We start from the raw sequence: 27,571 nt of genomic DNA on the forward strand, positions 1-27,571 counted from the left end.
AGAAGAAGCTGCAGTTTGTTTGCAGGAATTCCCTGTTTTATTGATGTGTGTGTGTTAGACATCAGGATAACTAAAACTACACAAACCTGGACATCAATGGTGATATGATTGACAGTTACTCTGGGAATCACTCCCACTGTGAAACTTCAGCACTGACACTGCTGAATTTTGTTGGCTCAGGGAGTGGAACCTCCAGGAGTGGACTGTAAAAAAGCTGGGTTTCAGTATCCTGACTAATATATGGTGAGGAACCAGAAAAACCCTTACTGAGGAACTGTCTGGGGTTTTACCAGTGTAGGTTCAGGGGCGAATGATTCCTGACTCCCTGAAATGTCTGATATTGAACCCAGTTTGGAACAAGATTCATTCAGTTTCCAGGAGAATAGGGACAAATATCACCCACAACTGAGAGAGAGAAAAACAGCCACCTTGATCAATGACTTGGATGAAGCCAGAATTGATGATACAAAGATAGGTAGAAAAGCAAGCTGTGAGGTTATTACAAAAAATCTGTAAGGGACACAGATAAGTTACCTGAATGGACAGAAAAATGGCAGATGGAGTATAGTGCGGGAAAGTGGGAGCTTTTCCACTTTGGCAGGAAGAATAGAGAAGCAAAAAATTGTTTAAATATACAGAAACTGAAGAATACTGCCGTAGAGAGGAATCTGGGTGTCCTTGTACATGAATCGTGAAAAAATAGGATGAAGGTACAGCAAGTAAAGAAGGCAGCAAATGGAGTGTTGGACTTTACTGCAAGGGGGTGGAGTTTGAAAAAGGGAACTTGCTGCACCTACACAGGACATTGCTGAGATAGCAGCTGGAATACTGTGTATGGTTTTGGTCTCCCTACTTATGGAATGACATGCTTTCATTGGAATGAGTTCAGAGGAAGTTCACCAGGCCCATTCCTAAGATGAAGGTGTTGTCTTTTGAGGAAAGGTTGTGAAGGTGTAGGGGAGAATTCTCCCATCCCACCCACCACAGGAATCGTAGCAGGCCAGGGGGTGGACCACACAAAGGTCCTTTGACCTCGCAGAATCCAACTCGTTGTCTTTTGGGGAAGGGTTGCACCTAAACTCATTGGGTTTGGAAGAATGAGCAGTGAACATTCTGAAACATATAAGATTCTCATGGGCAGTTGACAGGCTAGAGGCCGAGAGGATGATTCATGAAGCAGTCTTGAACTTGGTGCCACAGATCTACAAGGAAGCCAAGGGTATTGTTTTAGCCCTTACAGACACCAATACTTTATCCTCAGTTTTAGTCAGGTTAGTCAGAGGTTTAGTCAGGTGTGGTGAAAGCTTCAACCAATCATCTGGCCTTTTGGAACATAATTTGCAGTCACAGGGAGATGCCATGGAAATGTGGGGATTGTGGGAAGAACATAAGAACTAGGAGCAGGAGTCGGCCATCGGGCCCCTCGAGCCTCATGGCTGATCTTTTTGTGGACTCAGCTCCACTTACACGCCCGCTCACCATAGCCCTTAATTCCTTTACTGTTCAATAATTTATCTATTCTTGCCTTAAAAACATTCAATGAGGTAGCCCCAACTGCTTCACTGGGCAGGGAATTCCACAGATTCACAACCCTTTGTGTGAAGAAGTTCCTCCTCAACTCAGTCCTAAATCTGCTTCACCTTATTTTGAGGCTATGCCCCCAAGTTCTAGTTTCACCCGCCAGTGGAAACAACTTCCCTGCTTCTATCTTATCTATTCCCTTCATAATCTTATATGTTTCTATAAGATCTCCCCTCATTCTTCTGAATTCCAATGAGCATAGCCCCAATTTACTCAGTCTCTCCTCATAAGCCAACCCTCTCAACTCCAGAATCAACCTCGTGAATCTCCTCTGCACCCCCTCCAGTGCCAGTATATCCTTTCTCAAGTAAGGAGACCAAAACTGTACACGGTACTCCAGGTGTGGCCTCACCAGCACCTTATACAGCTGCAACATAATCTCGCTGTTTTTAAACTCCATCCCTCTCGCAATGAAGGACAAAATTCCATTTGCCTTCTTAATTACCTGTTGCACCTACAAACCAACTCTTTGCGATTCCTGCACAAGGACACCCCTGTCCCTCTGCACAGCGTAAGAAGTCTCACAACACCAGGTTAAAGTCCAACAGGTTTATTTGGTAGCAAATACCATAAGCTTTCGGAGCACTGCTCCTTTGTCAGATGGAGTGGAAATGTGCTCTCAAACGGTGCAAACAGACAAAATCAAATTGCAGAATACTGATATGAATGCGAATCCTCCAACCAGCCAGGTCTTAAAGGTACAGACAATGTGGGTGGAGGGAACATTAAACACAGGTTAAAGAAATGTGTATTGTCTCCAGACAGAACAGCTAGTGAGATTCTACAAGCCCAGGAGGCAAGCTATGGGGGTTACTGATGATGTGACATAAATCCAACATCCCGGTTTCGGCCGTCCTCATGTGTGCGGAACTTGGCTATCAGTTTCTGCTCAGCGACTGCGCTGTCGTGTGTCGTGAAGGCCGCCTTGGAGAACGCTTACCTGAAGATCCAAGGCTGAATGCCCGTGACTGCTGAAGTGCTCCCCCACAGGAAGAGAACAGTCTTGCCTGGTGATTGTCGAGCGGTGTTCATTCATCCGTTGTCGTAGTGTCTGCATGGTTTCCCCAATGTACCATGCCTCGGGACATCCTTTCCTGCAGCGTATCAGGTAGACAACGTTGGCCGAGTTGCAAGAGTAGGTACCGTGTACCTGGTAGATGGTGTTCTCACGTGAGATGATGGCATCCGTGTCAATGATCCGGCACGTCTTGCAGAGGTTTGTTTGAGGTCATTAGGTTACATTGAAGCTTCATATGTTTCATATGAAGCAATTTTTAAAAGCAGTATCTCGGCCTTTTGGCTAAGATGCAAATGAGATCAAGTCTTGGAGGAGGAATTGCTTTCCCTCCTCCAATCAGCTTGGCCTCTGCACAGTAGCACACTGCAATTTTTTCCCATTTAAATAATAGTCAATTTTGCTGTTATTCCTACCAAAATGGATGACCTCACATTTACCAACATTGTACTCCATCTGCCAGACCCTCGCCCACTCACTTAGATTATCTATATCCCTTTGCAGACTTTCAGCGTCCTCTGCACACTTTGCTCTTAGTGTCATCTGCGAATTTTGACACACTACACTTGGTCCCCAACTCCAAATCATCGATGTAAATCGTAAACAATTGCGGTCCCAACACTGATCCCTGAGGCACACCACTAGTCACTGATCGCCAACCAGAAAAACACCCATTTACCCCCACTCTTTGCTTTCTGTTAGTTAACCAATTCTCTATCCATGCTAATACATTACCCGTAACACTGTGCACCTTTATCTTATGCAGCAGTCTTTGGTGCGGCACCTTGTCAAATGCCTTCTGGAAATCCAGATACACCACATCCACAGGTTCCCCATTGTCCACTGCACATGTAATGTTCTCAAATAATTCCACCAAATTAGTCAAACATGACCTGCCCTTCATGAACCCATGCTGCGTCTTACCAATGGGACAATTTATATCCAGATGTCTCGCTATTTTTTCCCTGATGATAGATCCAAGCATTTTCCCTCCTACAGTAGTTAAGCTAACCAGCCTATAGTTACCTGCCTTTTGTCTACCTCCTTTTTTAAATGTTTGTGATTTTGTGAAACCTGTTTTTGTTGTCTGAGCTGACTGGAATTAGAGCCAGAGCAGGAGTAATCCAGGAGAATGATTTGGAGGTAAAGCAAAATCCAGCAGATGCTGGAGTTCTGAAAAGAACCAACCTGCTGAGTTTATCCAGCATTTTCTCTATTTATTATAATGATTTTGGGACCTGGGTTTGAATCCCACCACGTTTCAATAAAAATATTGATGAGCATGAATTAATTGTTGTAAAAACACATCTGGTTCTCTAATTCCCTTCAAGGAAGGAAATCTGCCGCCCTGATCCAGTCTAACCGACATGTGACTGGATTCACAAACAATTCAAGGGCTGACTGGGTCAACAGGGAATGTCACCATCAGAAAAACAGAGCCCCCTGGAGGGCAGAAGGGTTAGGACAGGTTATGGAGGTTAAAACTGTCACCATTGAGAACAACCCAGACTTTAACGGAACAACTGGTCCCAAACACAATCTCTTGTAGTTAGTGTGGCAGGGTGTGGTGAATCAGGTTTAAAAAGAGTCAAATTATATATGTTTTCTAGTTTGGACAACCACATTTAAATCTGGGACACGGATGAGGATATGAATTGGTGTTTGGTGGTAAGATCTAAATGTGTGTCTGACGCCAGGAAGCCTTAAACCCAGAGAGAATATTTCAGAACCAGGATTCAAAATACATGGCTGTGGATGGTGAATTCACCCTCAAAAGAAAACAAAGAAACTTACAGCACAGGAACACCCCCTTTAGCCCTCCAAGCCTGCACCAACTACACTGCCCGACTGAACTGAAACCCCCTACCCTTCTGGGGACCATATCCCTCCATTCCCATCCTATTCATGTATTTGTCAAGACGCCCCTTAAAAGTCACTATTGTATCTGCTTCCACTACCTCCCCCGGCAGCGCGTTCCAGGCACCCACCACCCTCTGGGTAAAAAATCTGCCTCGTACATCTCCTTTAAACCTTGCCCCTCGCACCTTAAACCTATGCCCCCTAGTAATTGACTCTTCTACCCTGGGAAAAAGCTTCTGACTATCCACTCTGCCCAAGCCCCTCACAATCTTGTAGACTTCTGTCAGATCGCCCTCAACCTGCGTCGTTCCAGTGAGAACAAGCCAAGTTTCTCCAACCTCTCCTCATAGCTAATGCCCTCCATGCCAGGCAACATCCTGGTAGATCTTTTCTGTACCCTCTCCACCCTCTCCAAAGCCTCCACATCTTTCTGGTAGTGTGGCAACAAGAATTGAACACTATATTCCAAGTGCGACCTAACTGAGGTTCTATAAAGCTGCAACATGACTTGCCAAAAGGCCTGCAGAAATTAAGTCTTGTGAGGAACTACTGGAAGAAATAAATCATCCTGTACATGGGAGAGGCAGAAACTGTGAGGACCATCTCCTCCAATCACAGATTCTGTCTCTCCCGATGTTGCTACATCTGCAGAGACAGAGTCTCAAACTGGAGGAACAGCTTTGCCACCTATTTTGAGAAAAGACTCAGCAGCCTATCAGTGATGTGTGGAGGAGTTGTGTCTTCCTGCTACAGAACTAGTTTCATAGCAGTGTGAGCCTCAAAAGGAATGAGCCAACCATCGGCAGAGCTTTCCCCATTCTGCTGAACAAGTCTCAATTATTTTTATATATCTCAGGAGGTGGGGTTTACAGCTCAGGAATTTGAGTAACCAGATATTGTGAACATACTTACCAATCACTTGGGTCGTCACATTAGAAATTGAGATCCATTCATCCAGGTCCATATTCTAAACTGCTTTTATTTGCAGTTGAACGTTCACAGAAAACATACAGAATCCCCGGTCAGAGCTGATCTCAGCTGGTGTAGTGAGGTTATTGATGGGTTATCAATGTAAATCCACACACAATGAAGATCAGAATCGGGAGAGATTTTTCCTGCTCCACCGTCTGAACCAGTAAACATCTGATTCAGTTACCTTGTGTCAAATAGTTAGAATTCTCATTTTGGAAAGAGAGTATGGGAGTATTTTTAAAATAAGTTAACAAAACATATCATTCATAGATTCCAATTTAAAAGATTTAATATATACACAGTCTTCAGTATTTGTGCTATCTTATTCAAAGAAGTAAACTAACAGAAACACAAAAGGTAATGTTACTACGTGACTACATCACTAATAAAGGAGTTACTGAGAATGGAAAACGATGCCCTGGAAACCAAAAAATAGCCCTTAAAAATCAAAGAGTAGCTTTCCAGAAAATCTCAATACAAGCATTGAAAATAAATACTTTGTGCCCTGCAGATGGATCTTTCAGAGAATGAATTGTAGATTTTGCCCAAAGATCAAATTAGAATTGAAGCAAAAGTTCTTAATTTTATTCTAAACAGGTTCCTGTTGACAGTTCTTCAATTAAGGGGGAAGATCACTGTGGTGCTTTTAAAAAGTGACATTGCAGCCCTGAAAATCAGTGACACTTCCAGAATATTAAATTCCAGCTAGTTATAGGATTTGTTAACATCAACAGAAATAAAATATTGTCAGACTGTCAATACTGAACAGCAGCAAAAACAGCAAAATCCAACCCCTGCAGTCACTGGTGAACTTGTTGATGTCTCAGGAGCCATTGTGACTGAGTGAATCCCTTCCCACACACAGAGCAGTTGAATGGCCTCTTAGTGTGAGTGCGTTGGTGAGCCAGCAGGTTGAAAGACTTTGCGAATCCCTTCCCACACACGGAGCAAGTGAATGGCCTCTCCCCTGTGTGAACTCGCTGGTGAGCAGAGAGGTTGGATGACCGATTGAATCCCTTCCCACACACGGAGCATGTGAATGGTCTTTCTGCAGTGTGAGTGCGTCGGTGAGCAGTGAGGTTGGATGACTGCCTGAAATTCTTTCCACAGTCAGTGCAGCTGAATGGCTTCTCTTCAGTGTGAATTTTCTGGTGTCTCAGCAGGGTGGGTAAAACTGTGAATCCCTTTCCACACACAAAGCAAGTAAACGGTCTCTCCCCAGTGTGAATTCGCTGGTGTGTAATGAGGGAGGATGCCTGTCTGAAACTCCGTCCACAGTCAGGGCAGCTGAATGGTTTGTCCTCAATGTGAACTCGCTGGTGTGACAGTAAGTGGGATGACCCAGTGAATCCCTTCCCACAGTCGGAGCAGGTGAACGGCCTCTCCCCAGTATGAACTCGCTGGTGTGATAGCAGGTGGAATGACTGAGTGAATCCCTTCCCACACACGGAGCAGATGAATGGTCTCTCCCCGGTGTGAGTGCGTTGGTGCACAGTGAGTGCTGAAGAATGCCTGAACCTCTTCCCACAGGAGGTGCAGGTGAATGGCTTTTCCTCAGTGTGAATTCTCTGGTGAGACCAAAGGCCAGATGACTGAATGAATCCCTCCCCACAGACAGAACAGGTGAACGGTCTCTCACCAGTGTGACTGCGCCGATGGTTTTCCAGCAGGGAAGGGTAACTGAATCCTTTCCCACAGTCCCCACATTTCCACGGTTTCTCCATGGTGCTGGTGTCCTTATGTTTCTCCAGGTTAAACGATCAGTTGAAGCCTCATCCACACACAATACGTGTACAGTTTCTCCTCGCTGTGAATGCTGTGATGTTTTTTAAGGCTGCGTAACTGGATAAAGCTCTTTCCACAGTCAACTCACTGAAACACTCTCACTCGGGTGTGTGGGTATCTTGGTGCTTTTTCAGTCGCACTGATGTTTGAAATCTTCTCCTCCAGACAGAAGACAAACATTTCTCCTTCCACATTCAAAGTCAGGATATTTAAGCCCGAGTGAATCGAGACTCTGTCTGATTTTGATGTGATGTTTCTTCACCTCACCTGTAAAAGGAGTTTACAAAATTAATCACTGTCAGTCCAGGATAGAAATTTTGAACAGGCAATTCTAATTCTCTGGAACATTTCTTCCTCTCTTGTTGCCCCAAATCAATAAATTCCTGTCCCACAAACTCTCCCTCCTCCCTGGGCTGAAATCCAAACCCATCTCACCATTTCTTTTCTCCACTCCCAGTTTTCTCCCTCCCTCTCCTCTGTCTGGGTTCAGTTCTGATGTGGAGATGCCGGCGTTGGACTGGGGTGAACACAGTAAGAGTTTTAACAACACCAGGTTAAAGTCCAACAGGTTTATTTGGTAGCAAACACCTAATGGTAGCTAATGGTGTTTGCTACCAAATAAACCTGTTGGACTTTAACCTGGTATTGTTAAAACTCTTATTGGGTTCAGTTCTCCAGCTCCTGTCTGCAGACTGACAATAAAACCAATGGGTCTTACTGGGGGTGTTGGGGCCTCCAGCGGGTGTTTGTGAATCCTCCCCGCCCACCTCCCAGGGTTTCCTTCCTTCCCAGAGATCAGAGTCCTCATTGATTTGAGGCCAAAGTGTAACCTCTTATTTATTGTCCCCCTCCCCCATCCTCTGATGTGAACCATCCTCCAGTGGCTGAGCCAGGATGGGGCCGTTAACCTGGGCCTGTTCCCGGGAGGGAGGGAGGGAGAAGCCCCGCAGCTGCAAACCAGGGAGCTGACAATGATTCTGAAGGGTTTGCGGATCCACAAAGTGTTTCCAAATCCTCCCAGCCACCGCCTAACGCTGACTCCGCTTCTCCGGGACAAACAAGCGCCAAGGACAGCAATGACACTGCGCATGCTCCACATCACAATGCCCGGGCACTGATTGACGGCAGCGCCGGACCAATAGGAAGAGGGGGCGGTACTGGAGGACCGAGCGGGAGCGGCTGGTCCTCCAACCAATCGGTGTGAATGAGGGGCGGGGCTGGAGGACTGAGCGGGAGCGGCTGGTCCTCCAACCAATCAGAGTGAATGAGAGGCGGGACCTGAAGCATGCGCAGTGCGGGTGAACCAGATAAACCTGTTGGACTTTCACCTGGTGTTGTTTGACTTGTTGCTGTGTTTACCCCAGTCCAAAGCCGGCATCTCCACATCAGTGCGGGTAATGGCGACGGACGGCCGGTTTTAGTTTGGAAGCGAGAGCAATACGAGGTAGAGGGCGGCGTGCGGGGAATGATAAATGTGGCGGGTGGGTGGAGAGGCTTTGTAAACATGTTGTTCAAACCCAATCCCCGGAAATGAACTTCCCGGTCCCCCCCTTTGTACCAAATGGAGCGGCAGCTTGTAGTGTTAGACCCGGGCTGACTGCCGCCATTGAGGCTGCATGTGGGAGGCCGGCAGGGATTGTGATCGGAGAGTGAAGCCCTGACGTCACAATGGAATGGGTGAGGGTGTGACGTCACAATGGAATGGGTGAGGGTGTGACGTCACAATGGAATGGGTGAGGGTGTGAGGTCACAATGGAATGGGTGAGGGTTCCAGATGAGCTGAGACTGGGCTGGAGTCGGGCGATGGCACTGACATGTGTCCCGGTGGCACAGTGGTTAGTGCAGCTGCCTAACAGCGCCAGGGACCCGGGTTCAATTCCAGCCTCGGGTCACTGTCTGTGCAGAGTTTCTACATTCTCCCCGTGTCTGTGTGGGTTTCCTCCGGGTGTTCCGGTTTCCTTCCACAGTCCAAAGATGTGCCGGCGTTGGACTGGGGTAAGCACAGTAAGTAATCTCACAACACCAGGTTTAAATCCAACAGGTTTATTTGGTAGCACAAGCCACAAGCTTTCAGAGCGCTGCCCCTTCATCAGGTGAGTGGGAGTTCTGTTCACAAACAGGGCATATAAAGACACAAACTCAATTTACAAAATAATGGTTGGAATACGAGTCTTTAAACGTAATCAAGTCTTAAAGGCACAGACAATGAGAGTGGAGAGAGGGTTAAGCACAGGTTAAAGAGATGTGTATTGTGTCCAGCCAGGACAGTTAGTGAGATTTTGCAAGCCCAGGCAAGTCGTGGGGGTTACAGATAGTGTGACATGAACCCAAGATCCCGGTTGAGGCCATCCTCATGTGTGATTGACAGATCCATGCTCACTGCTTCTTGCCCTGGATGCAGAGAGCTGAAAATTTCCATGCAGGCTGCCAGACAGATAAATGTCTACATTACTGGAGTAAAAATGTGTGGAATATACAGACCGAATTCACTTCATTTCCTTCAGTTGCTGCAAGTCCCCAACTTCCCCCAGAATGAGGAAAGAAATGGAAAGGGGGAAACATTGATTTCCTCCCAGATGTTGAACAGAGGAGGGAGTTTCACTCGGAAGCTCATTGGACAACTTCCGCATTGTGACGTCACAATAGAGCCCTGCCTGAATCAGCCATTAGGAATCACTCTGCTCCGCGTTGACGTCTCTGGGTTCCAGTGCGCAGGTCCGGGCGCGCGGACCCAGGAGCCCCGCCCCCACCCATTGTTCCCCTCCCCCTACACCTCCTTGAACCAAGGTTTCCAGGCAACCGGCTGACGGCTCCGGCAAGAGCGAGAAGCCGCTCAGTGAGCTCCCCCTCCCCCCGGCCCAGGACTACACATGTGCGAGGGAGAGGGGAAGCTGCGCATGTGCGGGGGAGAACCCACCCTCTGATCTTCATGCTGAGGTGTTGACCAATGGGAAGAGTTGGAGGACCGGAAGGACTCTGGTCTTCCAGCCAATCAGAGCGTGGGCTTTGTGTGAATGAAGATTGATCTTCAGACAGACTCAAACTTCCTCCTGTCTCAAACATCTGTGAGTGGGAAAGATTGGATTGTCCAGCCAGTCCACCATATTGGCCGTTCGCTTTGCGTGTTGGCCAGTATAGTGTGCTCCAGGCAGGGGGCGGGCAGAGGATAAGGAGTTCAAGGCGGGCTTAATGCGCGCCTTGCGGTGAGCTTTTGGAAATGTGGCCGCTGGGAGGAACGCCTTGGTCGGCGTGAAGTTTCTGTTTCAAGTGCTTGGGTTCGTGACTTGTGCAAGAACTTTTTGTTTCGGCTGGGGCTTGTTGAATGCTGCTCTCGCTGGGATTCCTGTGCCTTGAAAGGTGTGGCCCAGGTAGATGCAATCTCGGAAGACCCAAACATCTGTGAGTAAAACACTTTCTCTTCAACCCCCTTTCCATTTCTTTTCTCATTCTGGGGGAAATTGGGGACTTGCAGCAACTGAAGAGAAAGGAAGTGAATCCAGGGAGGGTGCAGACTCTGGAAAGGTTGGTCCAGGTTTCTCGCTCTCTCGAACCAGAAAATGATCCATTTCTGCCCACTGTTTGCTGTTAGCCAATCTTCTATCCGCGCCAATATGTTATCCCCACAGCATGAACTTTTATTTGCTGCAATAACCTTTCATGTGGCACCTCATCAAATGTCTTCTGGAAATCTGAGTACAGCACATCCACCGGTTTCCCTTTATCCAATTCCCGATGGGGAATTTTAGAAAATTGAACAACACATCAACTATCTCACTCTGTTAAGACCCGAGAATGAAGGCCAGCAGGACCTGAGGACTCATCAGCCCACAGCTCCAACAGTTTGCTGAGGACCACTTCCCTGGGAATTGTGCTTTTTCAGAGTTCATCCCACACTTCTGTTTTCTGATTTCCAGCTGTTTCTGAGTTTTAACTGTATCCTCTATTGTGAACACCGAGGCAAAATACTTGTTCAATTCATCTCCCAGCTCCTTATTTTTCATTATCAATTCCTGGACTCACTTTCTATTAGACAGTTAAGAAATGAGGTGGAGCAAGTGACTGAAGTGTCAGTCAGGGAGCACTATTGGGAGCACCAATAGTTTCAAAATAGTTCAGGAAAAAGATAGGACAGGTCCACAGGTCAAGGCCCTAAACTGGAGCAGGGCCACTTTTGTGGGCATTACGCAGGATCGAGCAGATATCGATTAGGTGAGTTTGTTTGAAGGGAAAGGAATGACTGGCAAATGGGAGGTTTTAAAAGTGTGATATCAAGAGTCCAGGGGCAGTATATTCCTGTTAAGATGCAGGGAAAGAATGGTAAATTTAAGGATCTCTGGCAGACAAGGGACATTGAGGCTCTGGTCAGGTAAAAGAAGGAAGCAGACATTGGGTTTAGGCAATCGGGGACAAGTGAATCACTCTGACTATAAAAAGTGTAAGAAAATACTGAAGAGGGAAATCAGGAGGACAAAAAGAGGGTATGATATGGATCTGGCTGGTAACATTAAAGAAAATTCCAAGAGGTTCTATAGCTATATTAAGAGTAAAAGGGTGGCTAGAGAGAGAATAGATCCCCTTAAAAATCAGTATGGCCATCTGTGTGTGGAGCTACAGGAGATGGGTGAGATTTTTAATGAATACTTCTCCTCTGTGTTTACTGCAGAGAGCACCATGAGGGCTAAAGAAATAAGGGAAACAAGTGGTGATGTCTTGGGCACACGCACGTTACTTGGGAGGAGGTATCTGTAGCCTTATAAAAGCAAATTACTGCGGATGCTGGCGTCTGAAGCCAAGGGAGAAAATGCTGGAAAATCTCAGCAGGCCTAGCAGCATCTGTAAGGAGAGAAAAGAGCTGATGTTTCTTGTCTAAATGACCCTTTGTCAAAGCTCTGAAACATCAGTTCTTTTCTCTCCATCTAGGTGCTGCCAGACCTGCTGAGAATGGGGAGAGAGTGTGTGGGATGGAGATTTACAGCTTTTGGGGAATGAGAGAGGAAAGAATGTTCCATAGAAATTGTCTGTTCTGAATTTCTATCCTGTACTGACACTGATGACTTTTGGAAACTCATTTTCAGGATATTGAAAGAGGAATCACAGGCCGAAATCTCAAACGTCATGTCTAGGCGTGACAGAATCGTGTTCCTTGGGACCTCAATATCATCGGACTTTGAATCCAGAAGGAGAAATGATTGTCCAGTCTGTCGATTTGAAAAGATTTGAAATGTCAGTGTGAGTGAAAAAGCATCAACACACTGCCACACTTGAGTGAGAGTGTTCCAATGCACTGACTAAAGAGCTTTAACCAGTTACACAGTCTGAATAAATATCACACCATTCACAGCGGGTAGAGACTGTAATCTTGTCCTGTGTGTGGACGAAGTTTCAACTGATTGTCCACCCAAGAGTGAGGCATGGAAACCTGCACCATGGAGAAACCATGGAAATGTGGGGACTGTGGGAAGGGATACAGAGCCCCATGTCTGCTGGAAGCTCATCGGCGCAGCCACACTGGGGAGAGGCTGTTCATCTGCTCTCAGTGTGAGAAGGGATTTAATCAGTTCTCCAGCTTACGGACACACCAACGAGTTCACACTGGGGAGAGACCATTCACCTGCTCTCAATGTGGGAAGGGATTCATTCAGTCATCCCACCTGCGGACACACCAGCGAGTTCACACTGGGGAGAGGCCATTCACCTGCTCTCAGTGTGGGAAGGGATTCACTCAGTTATCCAGCCTGCAGACACACCAGCGAGTTCACACTGGGGAGAGGCCATTCACCTGCTCTCAGTGTGGGAAGGGATTCACTCAGTTATCCAGCCTGCAGACACACCAGCGAGTTCACACTGGGGAGAGGCCGTTCACCTGCTCTCAGTGTGGGAAGGGATTCACTCGGTTACCCGACCTGCGGACACACCAGCGAGTTCACACAGGGGAGAAACCATTCACCTGCTCTCAGTGTGGGAAGGGCTTCACTCGGTCATCCACCCTGCGGACACATCAGCCAGTTCACACTGGGGAGAGGCCATTCACCTGCTCTCAGTGTGGGAAGGGTTTCAGCGTTTCATTCCGGCTGCTGCGACACCAGCGAGTTCACGAGTGATGACAGGGGTTGGATTCTGCTGTTATTGTTTCTGCTCTCAGTTGCATCCAGGATTGCATTTTGTTCATTCTCACAGTTGGTCAATGGGAAGGGTCAGAGGGTTTCTTTGTGCTGGACTGGCCGGTCTCAGCCTCCAGTGGGCTGATGCTCTTTGAACCTTTTTGTGAATACCTGGTTTCAAATGTCACAAGGATCACAGAGTGACAGGGTGTTAGGAAATTTAGAGATATTTAGTCAGAAGAAAACAGAGGTTGGCAGTGCAAAGGTACATTTCTGAATGGAGGGCTGTGACAAGTGACATTCCTCAGCGATCAGTGCTGGGACTTTTGCTGTTTGTAATATATATAAATGATTTGGAGGAAAATGTAACTGGTTTGATTGGTAAGTTTGTGGACGACACAAAGGTTGGTGGAATTGCGGATAGCGATGGGGACTGGCAGAGGATACAGCAGGATATAGATCAGTTGGAGACTTGGGCAGAGAGATGGCAGATGAAGTTTAATCCGGACAAATGTGAGGTAATGCATTTTGGAAGGTCTAATACAGATGGGAAATATACAGTAAATGGAGAACCCTTCAGAGTATTCATAGGCAGAGGGATCTGGGTGTACAGGTGCACAGGTTATTGAAAGTGGCAATGAGGTGGAGAAGATAATCAAGAAGGCATACGGCATGCTTGCCTTCTTCGGCCGGGGCATTGAGTTTAAAAATTGGCAAGTCATGTTGCAGCTTTATAGAACCTTAGTTAGACCGCACTTGGAATCTAGTGTTCATTTCTGGTCACCACACTACCAGAAGGAAGTGGGGGCTTTGGAGAGGGTATGGAAAATATTTACCAGGATGTTGCCTGGTATGGAGGGCATTAGCTATGAGGAGAGGTTGGAGAAACTTGGTTTGTTCTCACTGGAACAACGGAGGTTGAGGGGGGCGACCTGATAGAAGTCTACAAGATTATGAGGGTCATGGACAGAGTGGATAATCAGACGCTTTTTCCCAGGGTGGAAGAGTCAATTACTAGAGGCATAGGTTTAAGGTGCGAGGGGCAAGGTTTAAAGGAGATGTACAAGGCAGGTTTTTTACACAGAGCGTGGTGGGTGCCTGGAACCCGTTGCCGGGGAAGGTAGTGGAAGCAGATACGGCAGTGACTTTTAAGATGTGTCTTGACAAATATATGAATAGCATAGGAATAGAGGGATATGGTCCCCGGAAGGGTAGGGGTTTTAGTTCAGACGGGCAGCATGGTTGCTCCAGGCTTGGAGGGCCAAAGGGCTTGTTCCTGTGCTGTAATTTTCTTTGTTCTTCATTCTGTTTGGAACATCCCAAATGCCCATCCAATTTCCTTTTTAATTGTTTATTGTCGCTACTTCCTCCACCCTCGTAGGCAGCGAGTTCCAGGTCATCACCATTCACTGCATCACAATATTCTTCCTCACATCTCCACCGCCCCCCCCCCCCCCCCCGCCCGCCCCCCACTCCCCCTCCCTTGCATCTCTGACCCAAAACAAGAAATCTGTGTCCCCCCTCGTCCTTGTCCCATCAGCTAATGGGAACAGCTTTTCTTTGTCCACCTTATCTAAACCTGTCAGAACCTTGTCCACCTCTATCAAATCTCCCCTCAACCTCCTTTGCTCCAAGGAAAACAACACCAGCCTGACATTGACATAAAGAACAAACTAACAGAATATGTTAATACCTGAAATCAAATGGGAATGTTTAATTTCTGTTTTAAAGATATTGTGAATATATTGTCCTGGACAATAAAGGAATTGGAATAACTCACCTTGGGTGTGGTTGAATGGAATATATCAATCTGGAATCCACCTACAGTCTAGTGAAAGTCTGGAATATGTAGCTGGAACTCCCTTCCTAACAGCACTGTGGGTGTACGTACACCTCAGGCATTGCAGCAGTTCAAGAAGGCACCCTTAGGGTTGGGGTTGACCATGGCCAAGGCAGCTACATACAGCCACATATTCTGTTATAATTGAAGGACTGCAGATTGAATGTGAGGCATTGTGGGACTGGACTATCTTGACCATATTCCTGTGACTGCCCGGAAACTCATGTGTCTATTTTAAAGAACAAAGAACAATACAGCACAGGAACAGGCCCTTCGGCCCTCCAAGCCTGCACCGATCATGTGTTCCTAACGAGACCATCCGTTTGTATCCCTCTATTCCCAGTCTGTTCATATGGTTATCATTAAAATACGTCCCCTGCATATCTGTATTGAACCTTGCCCCCCCCTTACCTTGAACTTGTGACCCCTTGTGTTTGTCGTTTCTGACCTGGGAAAAAGCTTCCAACTGTTCACCCTATCTATGCCCTTCATAATTTTATAAACTTCTATTAGGCCGCCCCTCCACCTCTGTTTTTCCAGGGAGAACAACCCTTCCTCATAGCTAATACCCTCCATACCAGGCAACATCCTGGTAAACCTTTTCTGCACTCTCTCCAAAGCCTCCACGTCCTTCTGGTAGTGTGGCGACCAGAACTGGACGCAGTATTCCAAATGTGGCCGAACCAATGTTCTATACATCTGCACCATCAGACCCCAACTTTTATACTCTATGCCCCGTCCAATAAAAGCAAGCATGCCATATGCCTTCTTCACCACCCTTTCCACCTGTGTTGCCACCTTTAAGGTTCTGTGGACTTGCACATCCAGATCCTTCTGCGTGTCTATACTCCTGATGGTTCTGCCATTTATTGTATAGCTCCCCCCTGCATTAGATCTACCAAAATGCATCACTTCGCATTTATCTGGATTAAGTTCCATCTGCCATTTCTCCGCCCAATTTTCCAGCCTATCTATATCCTGCTGTATTCTCTGACAATGTTCATCACAATCCACAACTCCAGCAATCATTGTGTCGTCCGCAAACTTACTAATCAGACTTGCTACATCTTCTTCCAAATCATTTATATATATCACAAACAGCAGAGGTCCCAATACAGAGCCCTGCGGAACACCACTAGTCACAGACCTCCAATCAGAAAAAGACCCCTCCGCTGCTACCCTCTGTCTTCTATGGCCAAACCAGTTCTGTACCCATCTAGCGAGCTCACCTTTGATCCCGTGAGATTTAACCTTTTGCACCAGCCTGCCATGAGGGACCTTGTCAAATGCTTTACTAAAATCCATGTAGATGACATCCACGGCCCTTCCCTCGTCAGTCATTTTTGTCACCGCCTCAAAAAACTCAACCAAATTTGTGAGGCATGACCTCCCTTGCACAAAACCATGTTGTCTATTGCTAATGAGATTATTCAGTTCTAAATGTGTACAGATCCTATCTCTAAGAATCTTCTCCAACAATTTCCCTACCACAGACGTCAAGCTCACTGGCCTATAATTACCCGGGTTATCCTTGCTACCCTTCTTAAATAACGGGACCACATTTGCTATTCTCCAATCCTCTGGGACCTCACCTGTGTCCAATGAAGAAACAAAGATTTCTGTTAGAGGCCCAGCAATTTCATCCCTTGTCTCTCTCAGTAACTGGAAGTCCCTTCCTAACAGCACTGTGGGTGTACGTACACCTCAGGCATTGCAGCAGTTCAAGAAGGCACCCTTGGGGTTGGGTTGACCATGGCCAAGGCAGCTACATACAGCCACATATTGTGTTATAGTTGAAGGACTGCAGATTGAATGTGAGGCATTGTGGGACTGGACTATCTTGACCATATTCCTGAGACTGCCCGGAAACTCGTGTGTCTATTTTAGTTTATAATTGAGGATTTCTGGGAATAAGTTAAATGCGGAAATATTAAGCATAGCCTGGAGGAATTTGGAATAACTGAGAATTTTATCCCCAGATAAAGAACAAAGATTTTGCCGGTGTTTGGGTGTAACGTGTTTGGGATTTTAAATCAACAAAGATGTTGCCTCTCCCTTGGACATGCGCAGTCCCGGGCCGCCCGCCGCGCGACGGGTAGAGCGTTTTCTGCAGCGCGATGGAGTGTGGGAGGTGCAGCCGCCATTACGCATCCGGACCGCAGTCTCCAAAACCCTGGGACTGGAATGGAAAGTGGGGCGCAGTGTCCCCGCCCTTTTACAAAGTACACATGGGGTATCACTGGATTGGATTGGAATGTCACCTTATTGCAAAACAGGTTGTTAACTTTAGGTGGAATGATTTAGAGAACTGGGTGACATATTGGGGAGGGCAATAGGTGAGTATGAGACTGAATTCGAGAGTCAGCACCTTCAGGGGAGGAAAATTGGAGAAAAAGCAAGAGGAGGATATTAGGATGACTTAATGTTACAATCAATAGGTCTGCGTGGATTTCCCCCGGGGCTCCGCTTTCCTCCCACAGTCTGAAAGACGTGCTGGTTAGGGTGCATTGACCCCAACAGGCGCTGGAATGTGGCGACTAGGGGAATTTCACAGTAACTTCATTGCAGTCTTAATGTAAACCTTGCTTTTGACTAATAAATAAACGTTACTTTAGGAAGGAGGGAGTGTGTGGGGACAGAGATTTATAATTTGAGATGAAGAAGGATTTTCTGTGAGAACTAGATTTGTCAGTTCCGGATTTCTATCCTGTAATCACAGTGATGACTTGATGATGTCAACCCTATCACACCCATTAAAGTCCCCATCAGGTCAGTCTTCAGCCTTCTCTTTCCTGGAGAAATTATCCCCAGCCTGTTCAATCCATCCTGTGACTTAAACACACTCAGCTCTGCTAACATCCTTGTGAATCTTTTTTGAACTTTAATAGAGCTCTTCTGTCAGTTTTAAAGGGACATCTATTAATATTTAGACTCAATTTGATTTGGTTACAACAGCATGGTAACTCAGTTCCATATTGACGCTCTAAATGCTTTAATTTGAAAGGGACTTAACCACCAAGAAAAGCATCTGAAATAGCAAATGAGTTGAAATTTATTTTAAAAAAAGGTACAATGATGAACTACACAAGCGACTTTTATCACTTCAAATGGGTGGCCACCCCTGTAGAAATACGAATTTTCCTCAGGTTCCTGATCCAAAGGCGATTTCCCAAAATCCTGCCCCAGGGGCATTCAGTACCTCCACAACCAGAGTCCAACCTGCAAAGCCCAAGTTCACTCACAAATCCCACTGAGCATTCTGACACAGCTCTCAGCTACAAGACAGATATCAATGCTGTACTGTTCGTCAGAATACAAATCATTGATCTAAAATTCCTATCTTGCCTATATAGGTTTATTATTAAAACTTCACCCAAGGTTTGTCTATAATCTAGAAACTGTTTGTTCCTCAAACAAGTAAACAACCTTGCTGATATTAGAACCTTGATGTAGAACATTTGACAAACATGTGATTTTACTCTAATGCAGGGGTGTTACATCTATCACCCCTTTTACGAAATCATAAGAACATAAGAACATAAGAAATAGGAGCAGGAGTAGGCCATCTAGCCCCTCGAGCCTGCCCCGCCATTCAATAAGATCATGGCTGATCTGAAGTGGATCAGTTTCACTTACCCGCCTGATCCCCATAACCCCTAATTCCCATACCGATCAGGAATCCATTTATCCGTGATTTAAACATATTCAACGAAGTAGCCTCCACTACTTCAATGGGCAGAGAATTCCAGAGATTCACCACCCTCTGAGAGAAGAAGTTCCTCCTCAACTCTGTCCTAAACCGACCCCTCTTTATTTTGAGGCTGTGCCCTCTAGTTCCAGTTTCCTTTCTAAGTGGAAAGAATCTCTCCACCTCTACCCTATCCAGCCCCTTCATTATCTTATAGGTCTCTATAAGATCCCCCCTCAGCCTTCTAAATTCCAACGAGTACAAACCCAATCTGCTCGGTCTCTCCTCATAATCAACACCCCTCATCTCTGGTATCAACCTGGTGAACCTTCTCTGCACTCCCTCCAAGGCCAATATATCCTTCCGCAAATAAGGGGACCAATACTGCACACAATATTCCAGCTTGGCCTCACCAATGCCCTGTACAGATGCAGCAAGACATCTCTGCTTTTATATTCTATCCCCCTTGCGATATAGGCCAACATCCCATTTGCCTTCTTGATCACCTGTTGCACCTGCAGACTGGGTTTTTGCGTCTCATGCACAAGGACCCCCAGGTCCCTCTGCACAGCAGCATGTTGTAATTTCTTTCCATTTAGATAATAATCCAATTTGCTATTATTTCTACCAAAGCGAATAACCTCGCATTTGTTAACGTTATACTCCATCTGCCAGATCCTCGCCCACTCACTCAGCCTGTCCAAATCTCTCTGCAGACCTTCTACGCCCTCCACACGATTCACTTTTCCACTTATCTTTGTGTCGTCTGCAAACTTTGTTACCCTACACTCACTCTGTTACCCTAATTCACTCTGACATTTCCCCCCTTTTGTTCATTGGCTTTGTCCGAGGTAGCCAACTTCCTTTCCCTTTACAATCTTCTTCTCATAACTAATTTTTAGATATAATTGAAGCGGTATAATTGGATATAAAAGCAGTGATAACATATAATTCCCATACAAATTGCATAGACTTAAAAAAATTCTCAAGCTGTCCCTTCACCTGTATCCATCTTGTAATTAATTCTGATTATGTATTATTTCTCCCTCCCCTTCATTTGACCTAATCGAAAATTCCATTTAATTTGTTCTTACAGTCAGTTTCTATATGGTGTATGTGTCAGTGCCTTTATCATTTCAAAGTGATTTCTTACTCTTCAGACCATATTAACCATTTCATGTCATTTAGTCAAGTAGCTGAGAAAGTCCCATTTAATCATAGAATCATGACAACGCAGAAGGTGGCCCATCGAGTCTGCACAGACCACAATCCCATCCAGGCCATATCCCCATAACCCCACTTATTTACCCTGCTAGTCCAGCTGGCAATAAGGCACAATTTACTATGGCCAATCAACCTAACCCGCACATCTTTGGATGAAGGCAAGAAACCGGAGCACCTAAAGGAAACCCAGGCAGACACAAGGAGAATGTGCAAACTCTATCCAGGCAGTCATCCGAGGCTGGATTTGGGTCCTTGGCGCTGTAAGGGAGTAGTGCTAACCACTGTGACACTGGACTGCCCTTCATTTTTCAGTGCAGCTGCACCGTGTACTCTCGGATGTTAGTTAATTCCCAATCTTCAAACCACTTCTGCAATCTCACATCGGTGTTCCAATTCCTTCTTTAATTCTCTGTTGGAATCTCACCTTCATAAGCCATCTTCACTCATTTCCCTCCCTGTTAAATGTTGTCACTCATTTTCTTTTAAACCAGAGTGTGTTCTTTTGTCCTGCTTGTTGGCATCTCTCTGCCCTCTCCCACAAATCATTGTTTTGCATTTGTGGAAGGTCCATCAGGTCTTTCGGGATTGTGCTGTGTATTTTACCAAATAGTTTCATCATCCTGGATGCTACTGTCTTACAAAGGATGCACCATTCAGTAATTCTGCCAGAATCTTCAGAAGAAAATCCAAAGTCAGGTTTATGTCTTTGCTTGTTTCCTCCTGTACAGTCCCAATGTCTCAGATGGTGGCCAGATTATCAAATTCAGTTCTCTCAAATAATTCATAGACAAAGAAACAAGTATCTCCAAGAGAAAACTGTCACCTCATTCATCTCACCTCGACTTCCCTTTCACTCAAATCTTCATAAACACCCAAATGTATGGATTCCTTTAAACTACACTTTCAGGAGTTCTCGAGAATCTTTAGAGTTAAATAAATCATTAAATATTCTCATAATATCTTTTAACAGAAACCAAACATTTCTGTTTGATTCCAGGCATTATCAACTTTGTTCTTTCCCTTAAACACCAGGTAATTTCCATTTTAAATGCTTGAAATAGCAACTCATGTCAGATATTTATCAATTCCAATCTCAAAAGCAGGCTTGTTGGCTTTCTGAAAAGTAAAGTCTTTTATTCTCTGTTTTAATTCTCAAAACTGTTGCCTTCACTCAGAGCTGGAAACCATCATCACCTGTTTAAAAAACCCCCACAAACAATCCATCTGTCTCTGGCCAAGATCCCAGTGAGTTAATGTGTCCAATCACAGGTTACATTAAAAAACAAAGGCTGTGTGGAGATTTATAAAAATCAGCTGTCTGCTGAAAGGGTTAACTTCTCTGTGGAACCGAGAGAGGCGGGGAGTGGGCAGAGGAAACTTGGCAATTCCATCAACTTACATAATTTAAAAAACTTCTCTCGTGTTATTTTCTTCAATTTTGTTCAAATTTCATCTCTTTTATCTATCCTTTTTTGAACACCAATTTCAATTTTCAATATTTGCTACTTAATCAAAGTTGAAAGAAATACTTTGTGAAATGTGTTGTTAACTGAATCTCAACAATTTTAACTCAAATGTTTTGGAAAGTTGGAACTGGTTTGCTGCCAAACTGCAGCCTTATCTTTCTGTTTTGGGAGCAAATTGTCCTTCACAATTCTAACCTTGAACAAGTTAATTTCAAACCCAAATACATTCCTTTCACATTTTAGTACAGTCTGAATTTATTTCAAACAGAAACTCACGGCTGTTCAAATTAAATTAATTTTTATTCCCTTTCCAAACTAATTCTTCGAATCTGTGATGCTTGCAAACAACGCCCTGCCTCAACAATTATGACTCAAATGTACGGTATTCCTTCAACTGAGCAAACCAACTTGGAGTAAGCGTTGTGGATCATGACGGTGCAAAGGTCATGGCTAACCTCACACACCGGCATTCCCTTATCACACAGGAGAGGCAGAGGAGAGGGAGGAGTGCTTTCAGTGATTCTTTTTTTTGGAGAAAACAACTACATCTGATCGCTGGTGACTGATTTGTGTCTCAGGTTGTTTGACTTTGGCTAAACACAGGGAGTGGTCTGCTTCAGGAAGGTGTCTCTTTGTGGTTGAGTTAACTTCCTCAAAGTCCCCATGGCATTTTCTAACTCTTCACTTGATCTGATATTTTCTGACTGTAAATCAATATCTTGTTCCAGAGTTTGGCCGAACAGCAGTAGATTTTTCTGAGCTCCACTCACCCTATCATCTGCCCCCTGTTCCCAATGTAACTGATTGTCCAGGTCAGACGTGCTCTCCTGCCAGCAATCAGCTCCATTCTGCAGCTTATCCACCAGTTCTCTCAACTCTTTATATTTTGTACTCAGCTGTGAGGCAACAGGTTTCCAATGTAACTGGAAATTAATTTATTCTGGACTTTTTCCAACTCCCTATTTCCTTTCTGAATCTCTTTAGAAAACCTATCAAGGACCCGCTCGTAATCTCCGTCACATTCTTCTCCACCTCCCAGGGGTATCTTGTACTCCTGATGCCCTTGACTCCGTTGTCAATCTGTCAGTCACATTGTAGCAGATGCCAAAGCCATTGTTGTATTTGCTTTTTTGAGGCAGCAGTGCTAACCACTGTGCCACTGGGTGGAATGCTGGCCCAGTGGAGAGAAACATAGAAACTAGAAGCAGGAGTAGGCCATTCGGCCCCTTGAACCTGCTCCACCATTCATCTTGATCATGGCTGATCATTGAATTCAATTTCCTGATTCGCCCCTTCCTTCCATATCCCTTGATCCCTTTAGCCCCAAGAGTATATCTCATATCTTCTTGAAATCAGACAATGTTTTGGCCTCAACTATCGGGTGACATGGTGGCACAGTGGTTAGCACTGCTGCCTCACAGCGTCAGGCATTTAATTCCAGCCTTGGGTGAGTGTCTGTTTGGAATTTGCATGTTCTCCCTGTGTCTGCGTGGGCTTCCTCCGGGTGCTCCAGTTTCCACCCACAGACCAAAGATGCCCAGGTTCAGTGGATTTGCAATGTTGAATTCCCTCTTCGTCTCCCAAGCTGTGTGGGTTAGATAGGTTAGCCATGGAAATGTGTGAGATTACAGGGATAGGGCAGGGGAGAGGGCCTGGGTAAGGTGCTCTGTTGGAGAGATGGTGCAGACTCGATGGTCCGAATGGTCCCTTCTGCACTGGAGGGATTCTATGATTCAATGAACACAGGAATGGTCAGAATTATTTCACATGTCCCAAATTTTAAATAACCATTACAATTAAAACTCTCTCATACTCACATGTGTGAGTTTGAATCTGGATTAAAATTCCCACAAGTTTAGCAAAGTTTCCTGGAATCATGTCTCTGGCCAGTAAATGTGGCTCCAGGTTCACAACTTTTATGAAAAAAAGCTTTATTAATTACACGTCCTTTATTTAAATCTGTTTGATTTAAATCACAGACAGAAAACCTGAAAGCTTGAAGCATTCAACAAATATCATCCACACACAAACAGAGAAACATAGCATGTGCTTTACAACAATAAACAAAATTAATTCCTTAAGCGTTCTTGTGGTTCTGTTTCTAAACTTCCAGAAATGCCTTTAATTAAAGACTCAAGATAAGGTTAATTCCCCAGAAAGATAAACCTTAACAAATGTAGCCCAAAACAATAATAAAACACATCTACAAACATCCACATAAAACAAATGAAACACACAGATTCTCACAGCTCGTAAATTTCAAACAATGAATCCTCAGCATTCTCTCTCGCAGCTATAGCTTCTTAAAGCGACAGAGCACCACAAACGTTTCACAATATACATTAATGATTTGGAAGATGGAACTGAAGGCACTGTTGCTAAGTTTGCAGATGATTCAAAGATATGTAGAGGGACAGGTAGTATTGAGGGAGCAGGGGGGCTGCAGAAGGACTTTGATGGGCTCGGAGAGTGGGCAAAGAAGTGGCAGATGGAATACAATGTGGAAAAGTGTGAGATTATGCACTTGGGTAGGAGGAATGGAGGCATAGACTATTTTCTAAATGGGGAAATGCTTCGGCAATCAGAAGCACAAAGGGACTTGGGAGTCATTGTTCAAGATTCTCTTAAAGTTAACGTGCAGGTTTAGTTGGCAGTTCGAAAGGCAGATGCAATGTTAGCATTCATGTCAAGAGGGCTAGAATACAAGAGCAGCGATGTACTTCTGAGACTGTATAAGGCTCTGGTCAGACCCCATTTGGAGTATTGTGAGCAGTTTTGAGCCCCACATCTAAGGAACGATATGCTGGTCTTGGAAAGGGTCTGGAGGAGCTTCACAAGAATGATCTCTGGAATGAAGAGCTTGTCGTCGTATGAAGAATGGTTGAGGACTCTGGGTCTGTACTCATTGGAGTTTAGAAGGATGAAGGGAGATCTTATTGAAACTTAGTGGGAAAAAACTAGAGGGCACAACCTCAGCCTAAAGGGATGATCCTTTAAAACAGAGATGAGGAGGAATTTCTTCAGCCAGAGAGTGGTGAATCTGTGGAACTCTTTGCCACAGAAGGCTGTGAAGGTCAGTTCATTGAGTGTCTGTAAGACAGAGATAGATAGGTTCTTGATTAATAAGGGGATCAGGGGTTATGGGGAAAAGGCAGGAGAATGGGGATGAGAAAAATATCAGCCATGATCGAATAGCGGAGAAGACTCGATGGGTCTGGTGGCCCATTTCTGCTCCGATGTCTTATGGTCTAAGCTCACAACTCCTTGATTAAAATAAGACACAAGATCCTTCATTCCCCTTCATTATAACTTAAACTTTTTTTAGCCAACTTCCAAGGCCTGATTTTATCGGAAACATCAAGTCTTTGTTGATTTAAAATCCCAAACATGTTGCCAGCTGCAAAATCTTTGTTTTAGCTAATTTTAGCTCATTCTGAGTAAATATTCTCACCAGGTCCTCTGTTGGGCAGCTTTAATGGTCCGTGATTGCAGAAACTGAGCAGTCACAGGAATGTGGTTAAGATAGTCCAGTCCCATAATGCCTCACATTCAATCCGCAGTCCTTCAATTATAACAGAATATGTGGCTGTATGTAGCTGCCTCGGCCATGGTCAACCCCAACGCTGCCATCCTGAACTGTTACAATGCCTGAGGTGTTAGTACACCCACAGTGCTGTTAGGGAGGGATTTCCAGCTACACATTCCAGACTTTCACTAGACTGTAGGTGAATATCAGATTGAGGTATTCCATTCAACCACACCCAAGGTGAGTTATTCCAATTCTGTTATTGTCCAGGACAATATATTCACAATATCTTTAAAACAGAAATTAAACATTCCCATTTGATTTCAGGTATTAACATATTCTGTTAGTTTGTTCTTTATTGTCAATGTCAGGCTGGGGTTGTTTCCCTTGGAACAAAGGAGGTTGAGGGGAGATTTGATAGAGGTGGACAAGATTCTGACAGGTTTAGATAAGGTGGACAAAGAAAAGCTGTTCCCATTAGCTGATGGGACAAGGATGAGGGGGACACAGATTTAAGGTTTTGGATCACAGATGCGTGGGGGTGGGATGTGACGAAGAATATTTTGATGCAGCGAATGGTAATGAGCTGGAACTCGCTGCCTACGAGGGTGGAGGAAGTGGAGACAATAAACAATTACAAAGGAAATTGGATGGGCATTTGAGGGGATTTCAAACAAAAATAGTGACTCTTAACTTCCTAACACCCTGTCACTCTGTGATCCGTGTGAAATTTGGTAACACGACTCAAAGAGCATCAGCCCACTGGAGGCAAAGTCATGAGACCGGCCAGTCCAGCAGAAAGAAACCCTCCGACCCTCCCCATTGACCAACTGTGAGAATGAACAAAATGCAGTCCTGGATGTAATTGAGAGCAGAAACAATGACAGCAGAATCCAACCCCTGGAATCACTCGTGAACTTGTTGGTGTCTCAGCAGGGCGGATGAAAGACTGAATCTCTTCTCACACACAGAGCAGCTGAACGGTCTCTCCCCAGTGTGAACTCGCTGGTGTATCTGGAGGTGGGAGGACCGAGTGAATCCCTTCCCACATTGAGAGCAGGTGAACGGCCTCTCCCCAGTGTGAACTCGCTGGTGTGTCAGCAGGCTGGACGAATCACAGAATCCCTTCCCACACTGAGAGCAGGTGAATGGTCTCTCCCCAGTGTGAACTCGCTGGTGTATCCGCAGGCTGGATAATCGAGTGAATCCCTTCCCACATTGAGGGCAGGTGAATGGCCTCTCCCCAGTGTGAACTCGCTGGTGTGTCAGCAGGCTGGATGACTGAGTGAATCCCTTCCCACACTGAGAGCAGGTGAATGGCCTCTCCCCAGTGTGAATTCGCTGGTGTATCTGCAGCTGGGATGACTGAGTAAATCCCTTCCCACATTGAGAGCAGGTGAATGGCCTCTCCCCAGTGTGAACTCGCTGGTGTGTCTGCAGGTGGGATGACCGACTGAATCCCTCCCCACATTGAGAGCAGGTGAATGGTCTCTCCCCAGTGTGAACCCGCTGGTGTGTCTGCAGGTGGGATGACTGAGTGAATCCATTCCCACACTGAGAGCAGGTGAATGGCCTCTCCCCAGTGTGAACTCGGTGGTGTATCCGCAGGTGGGATGACTGAGTGAATCCCTTCCCACACTGAGAGCAGGTGAATGGCCTCTCTCCAGTGTGAACTCGCTGGTGTGCCCGCAGGTTGAATGACTGAGTGAAACCCTTCCCACACTGAGGGCAGGTGAATGGCCTTTCCCCAGTGTGAACTCGCCGGTGTGACTGCAGGCTGGATGAACAAGTGAATCCCTTCCCACACTGAGGGCAGGTGAACGGCCTCTCCCCAGTGTGAACTCGCTGGTGTGTCCGCAGGCTGGATAAATGACTGAATCCCTCCCCGCACTGAGAACACGTGAACGGTCTCTCCCCAGTGTGAACTCGCTGGTGTGACTGCAGGCTGAATGACTGAGTGAATCCCTCCCCACACTGAGAGCAGGTGAATGGTCTCTCCCCAGTGTGGTTGCGCCGATGAGCTTCCAGCTCTGATGGGGCTCTGTATCTCTTCCCACAGTCCCCACATTTCCATGGTTTCTCCATGGTGCAGGTGTCCTTGCCTCTCTCTTGGGTGGACAATCAGTTGAAGTCTCGTCCACACTCACATCACGGGTACAGTCTCTCCCTGCTGTGAATGGTGTGATATTTATTCAGGCTGTGTAACTGGTTAAAGCTCTTTAGTCAGTGCATTGGAACACTCTCACTCAAGTGTGGCAGTGTGTTGGTGCTTTTCCAGTCACACTGACATTTCAAATCTTTTCAAATCAACAGACTGGACAATCATTTCTCCTTCTAGATTCAAAGGCCGATGATATTCAGCTCCCAAGGAATATGACTGTCAGATCTAGACGTGAAGTTTGAGATTTCAGCCTGTGATTCCTCTTTCAGTATCCTGGAAAATGAGTTTACAAAAGTCATCAGTGTCAGTACAGGATAGAAATTCAGAACAGACAATTCTAGTTTCTATCGAA

At 45.6% G+C, this 27,571-nt stretch overlaps 3 protein-coding genes across 5 annotated transcripts in view; 2 read left to right on the forward strand and 1 right to left on the reverse strand.

Annotated features, from left to right (window-relative positions):
• LOC144483237 (uncharacterized) overlaps nt 1–27,571 on the forward strand; it is a 284,523-nt gene that overhangs the window by 241,161 nt on the left and 15,791 nt on the right. The window lies entirely within an intron of this gene.
• The window catches only part of LOC144483229 (uncharacterized), a 43,182-nt gene continuing 21,684 nt past the window's right edge, over nt 6,074–27,571 (reverse strand). The window contains exons 2-3 of one of the 2 annotated variants that reach the window (XM_078202000.1): nt 25,969–27,051; nt 6,074–7,156 (exon numbers count right to left, since the gene is read on the reverse strand). In XM_078202000.1, coding sequence (XP_078058126.1) covers nt 6,229–7,156; nt 25,969–27,051 — 2,011 coding nt within the window. In that variant the 3' untranslated portion in view covers nt 6,074–6,228. Of the gene's footprint in view, nt 7,157–23,794; nt 27,493–27,571 lie in introns of those variants that run through there. The other variant, XM_078202001.1, reaches the window with a different exon arrangement.
• On the forward strand, nt 8,517–15,111 carry LOC144483241 (uncharacterized). 2 transcript variants are annotated; one of them, XM_078202021.1, is made up of 2 exons: nt 8,517–9,306; nt 12,289–15,111. In XM_078202021.1, exon 2 carries the CDS (start codon nt 12,625–12,627, stop codon nt 13,312–13,314), a length of 690 nt encoding a protein of 229 aa, XP_078058147.1. In that variant the 5' UTR covers nt 8,517–9,306; nt 12,289–12,624; the 3' UTR covers nt 13,315–15,111. The 2 variants fall into 2 exon arrangements, with proteins under 2 accessions (XP_078058147.1, XP_078058148.1); XM_078202022.1 differs by having other exon boundaries at nt 8,525–8,657.

The sequence above is a fragment of the Mustelus asterias genome, unplaced genomic scaffold, assembly GCF_964213995.1.
Source record: "Mustelus asterias unplaced genomic scaffold, sMusAst1.hap1.1 HAP1_SCAFFOLD_50, whole genome shotgun sequence".
NCBI lineage: Eukaryota > Metazoa > Chordata > Chondrichthyes > Carcharhiniformes > Triakidae > Mustelus > Mustelus asterias.

Coding starts and splice junctions, on each gene's coding strand:
- LOC144483241 (XM_078202021.1), top strand. CDS start 12,625: ATGGAAACCTGCACCATGGAGAAACCATGGAAATGTGGGGACTGTGGG.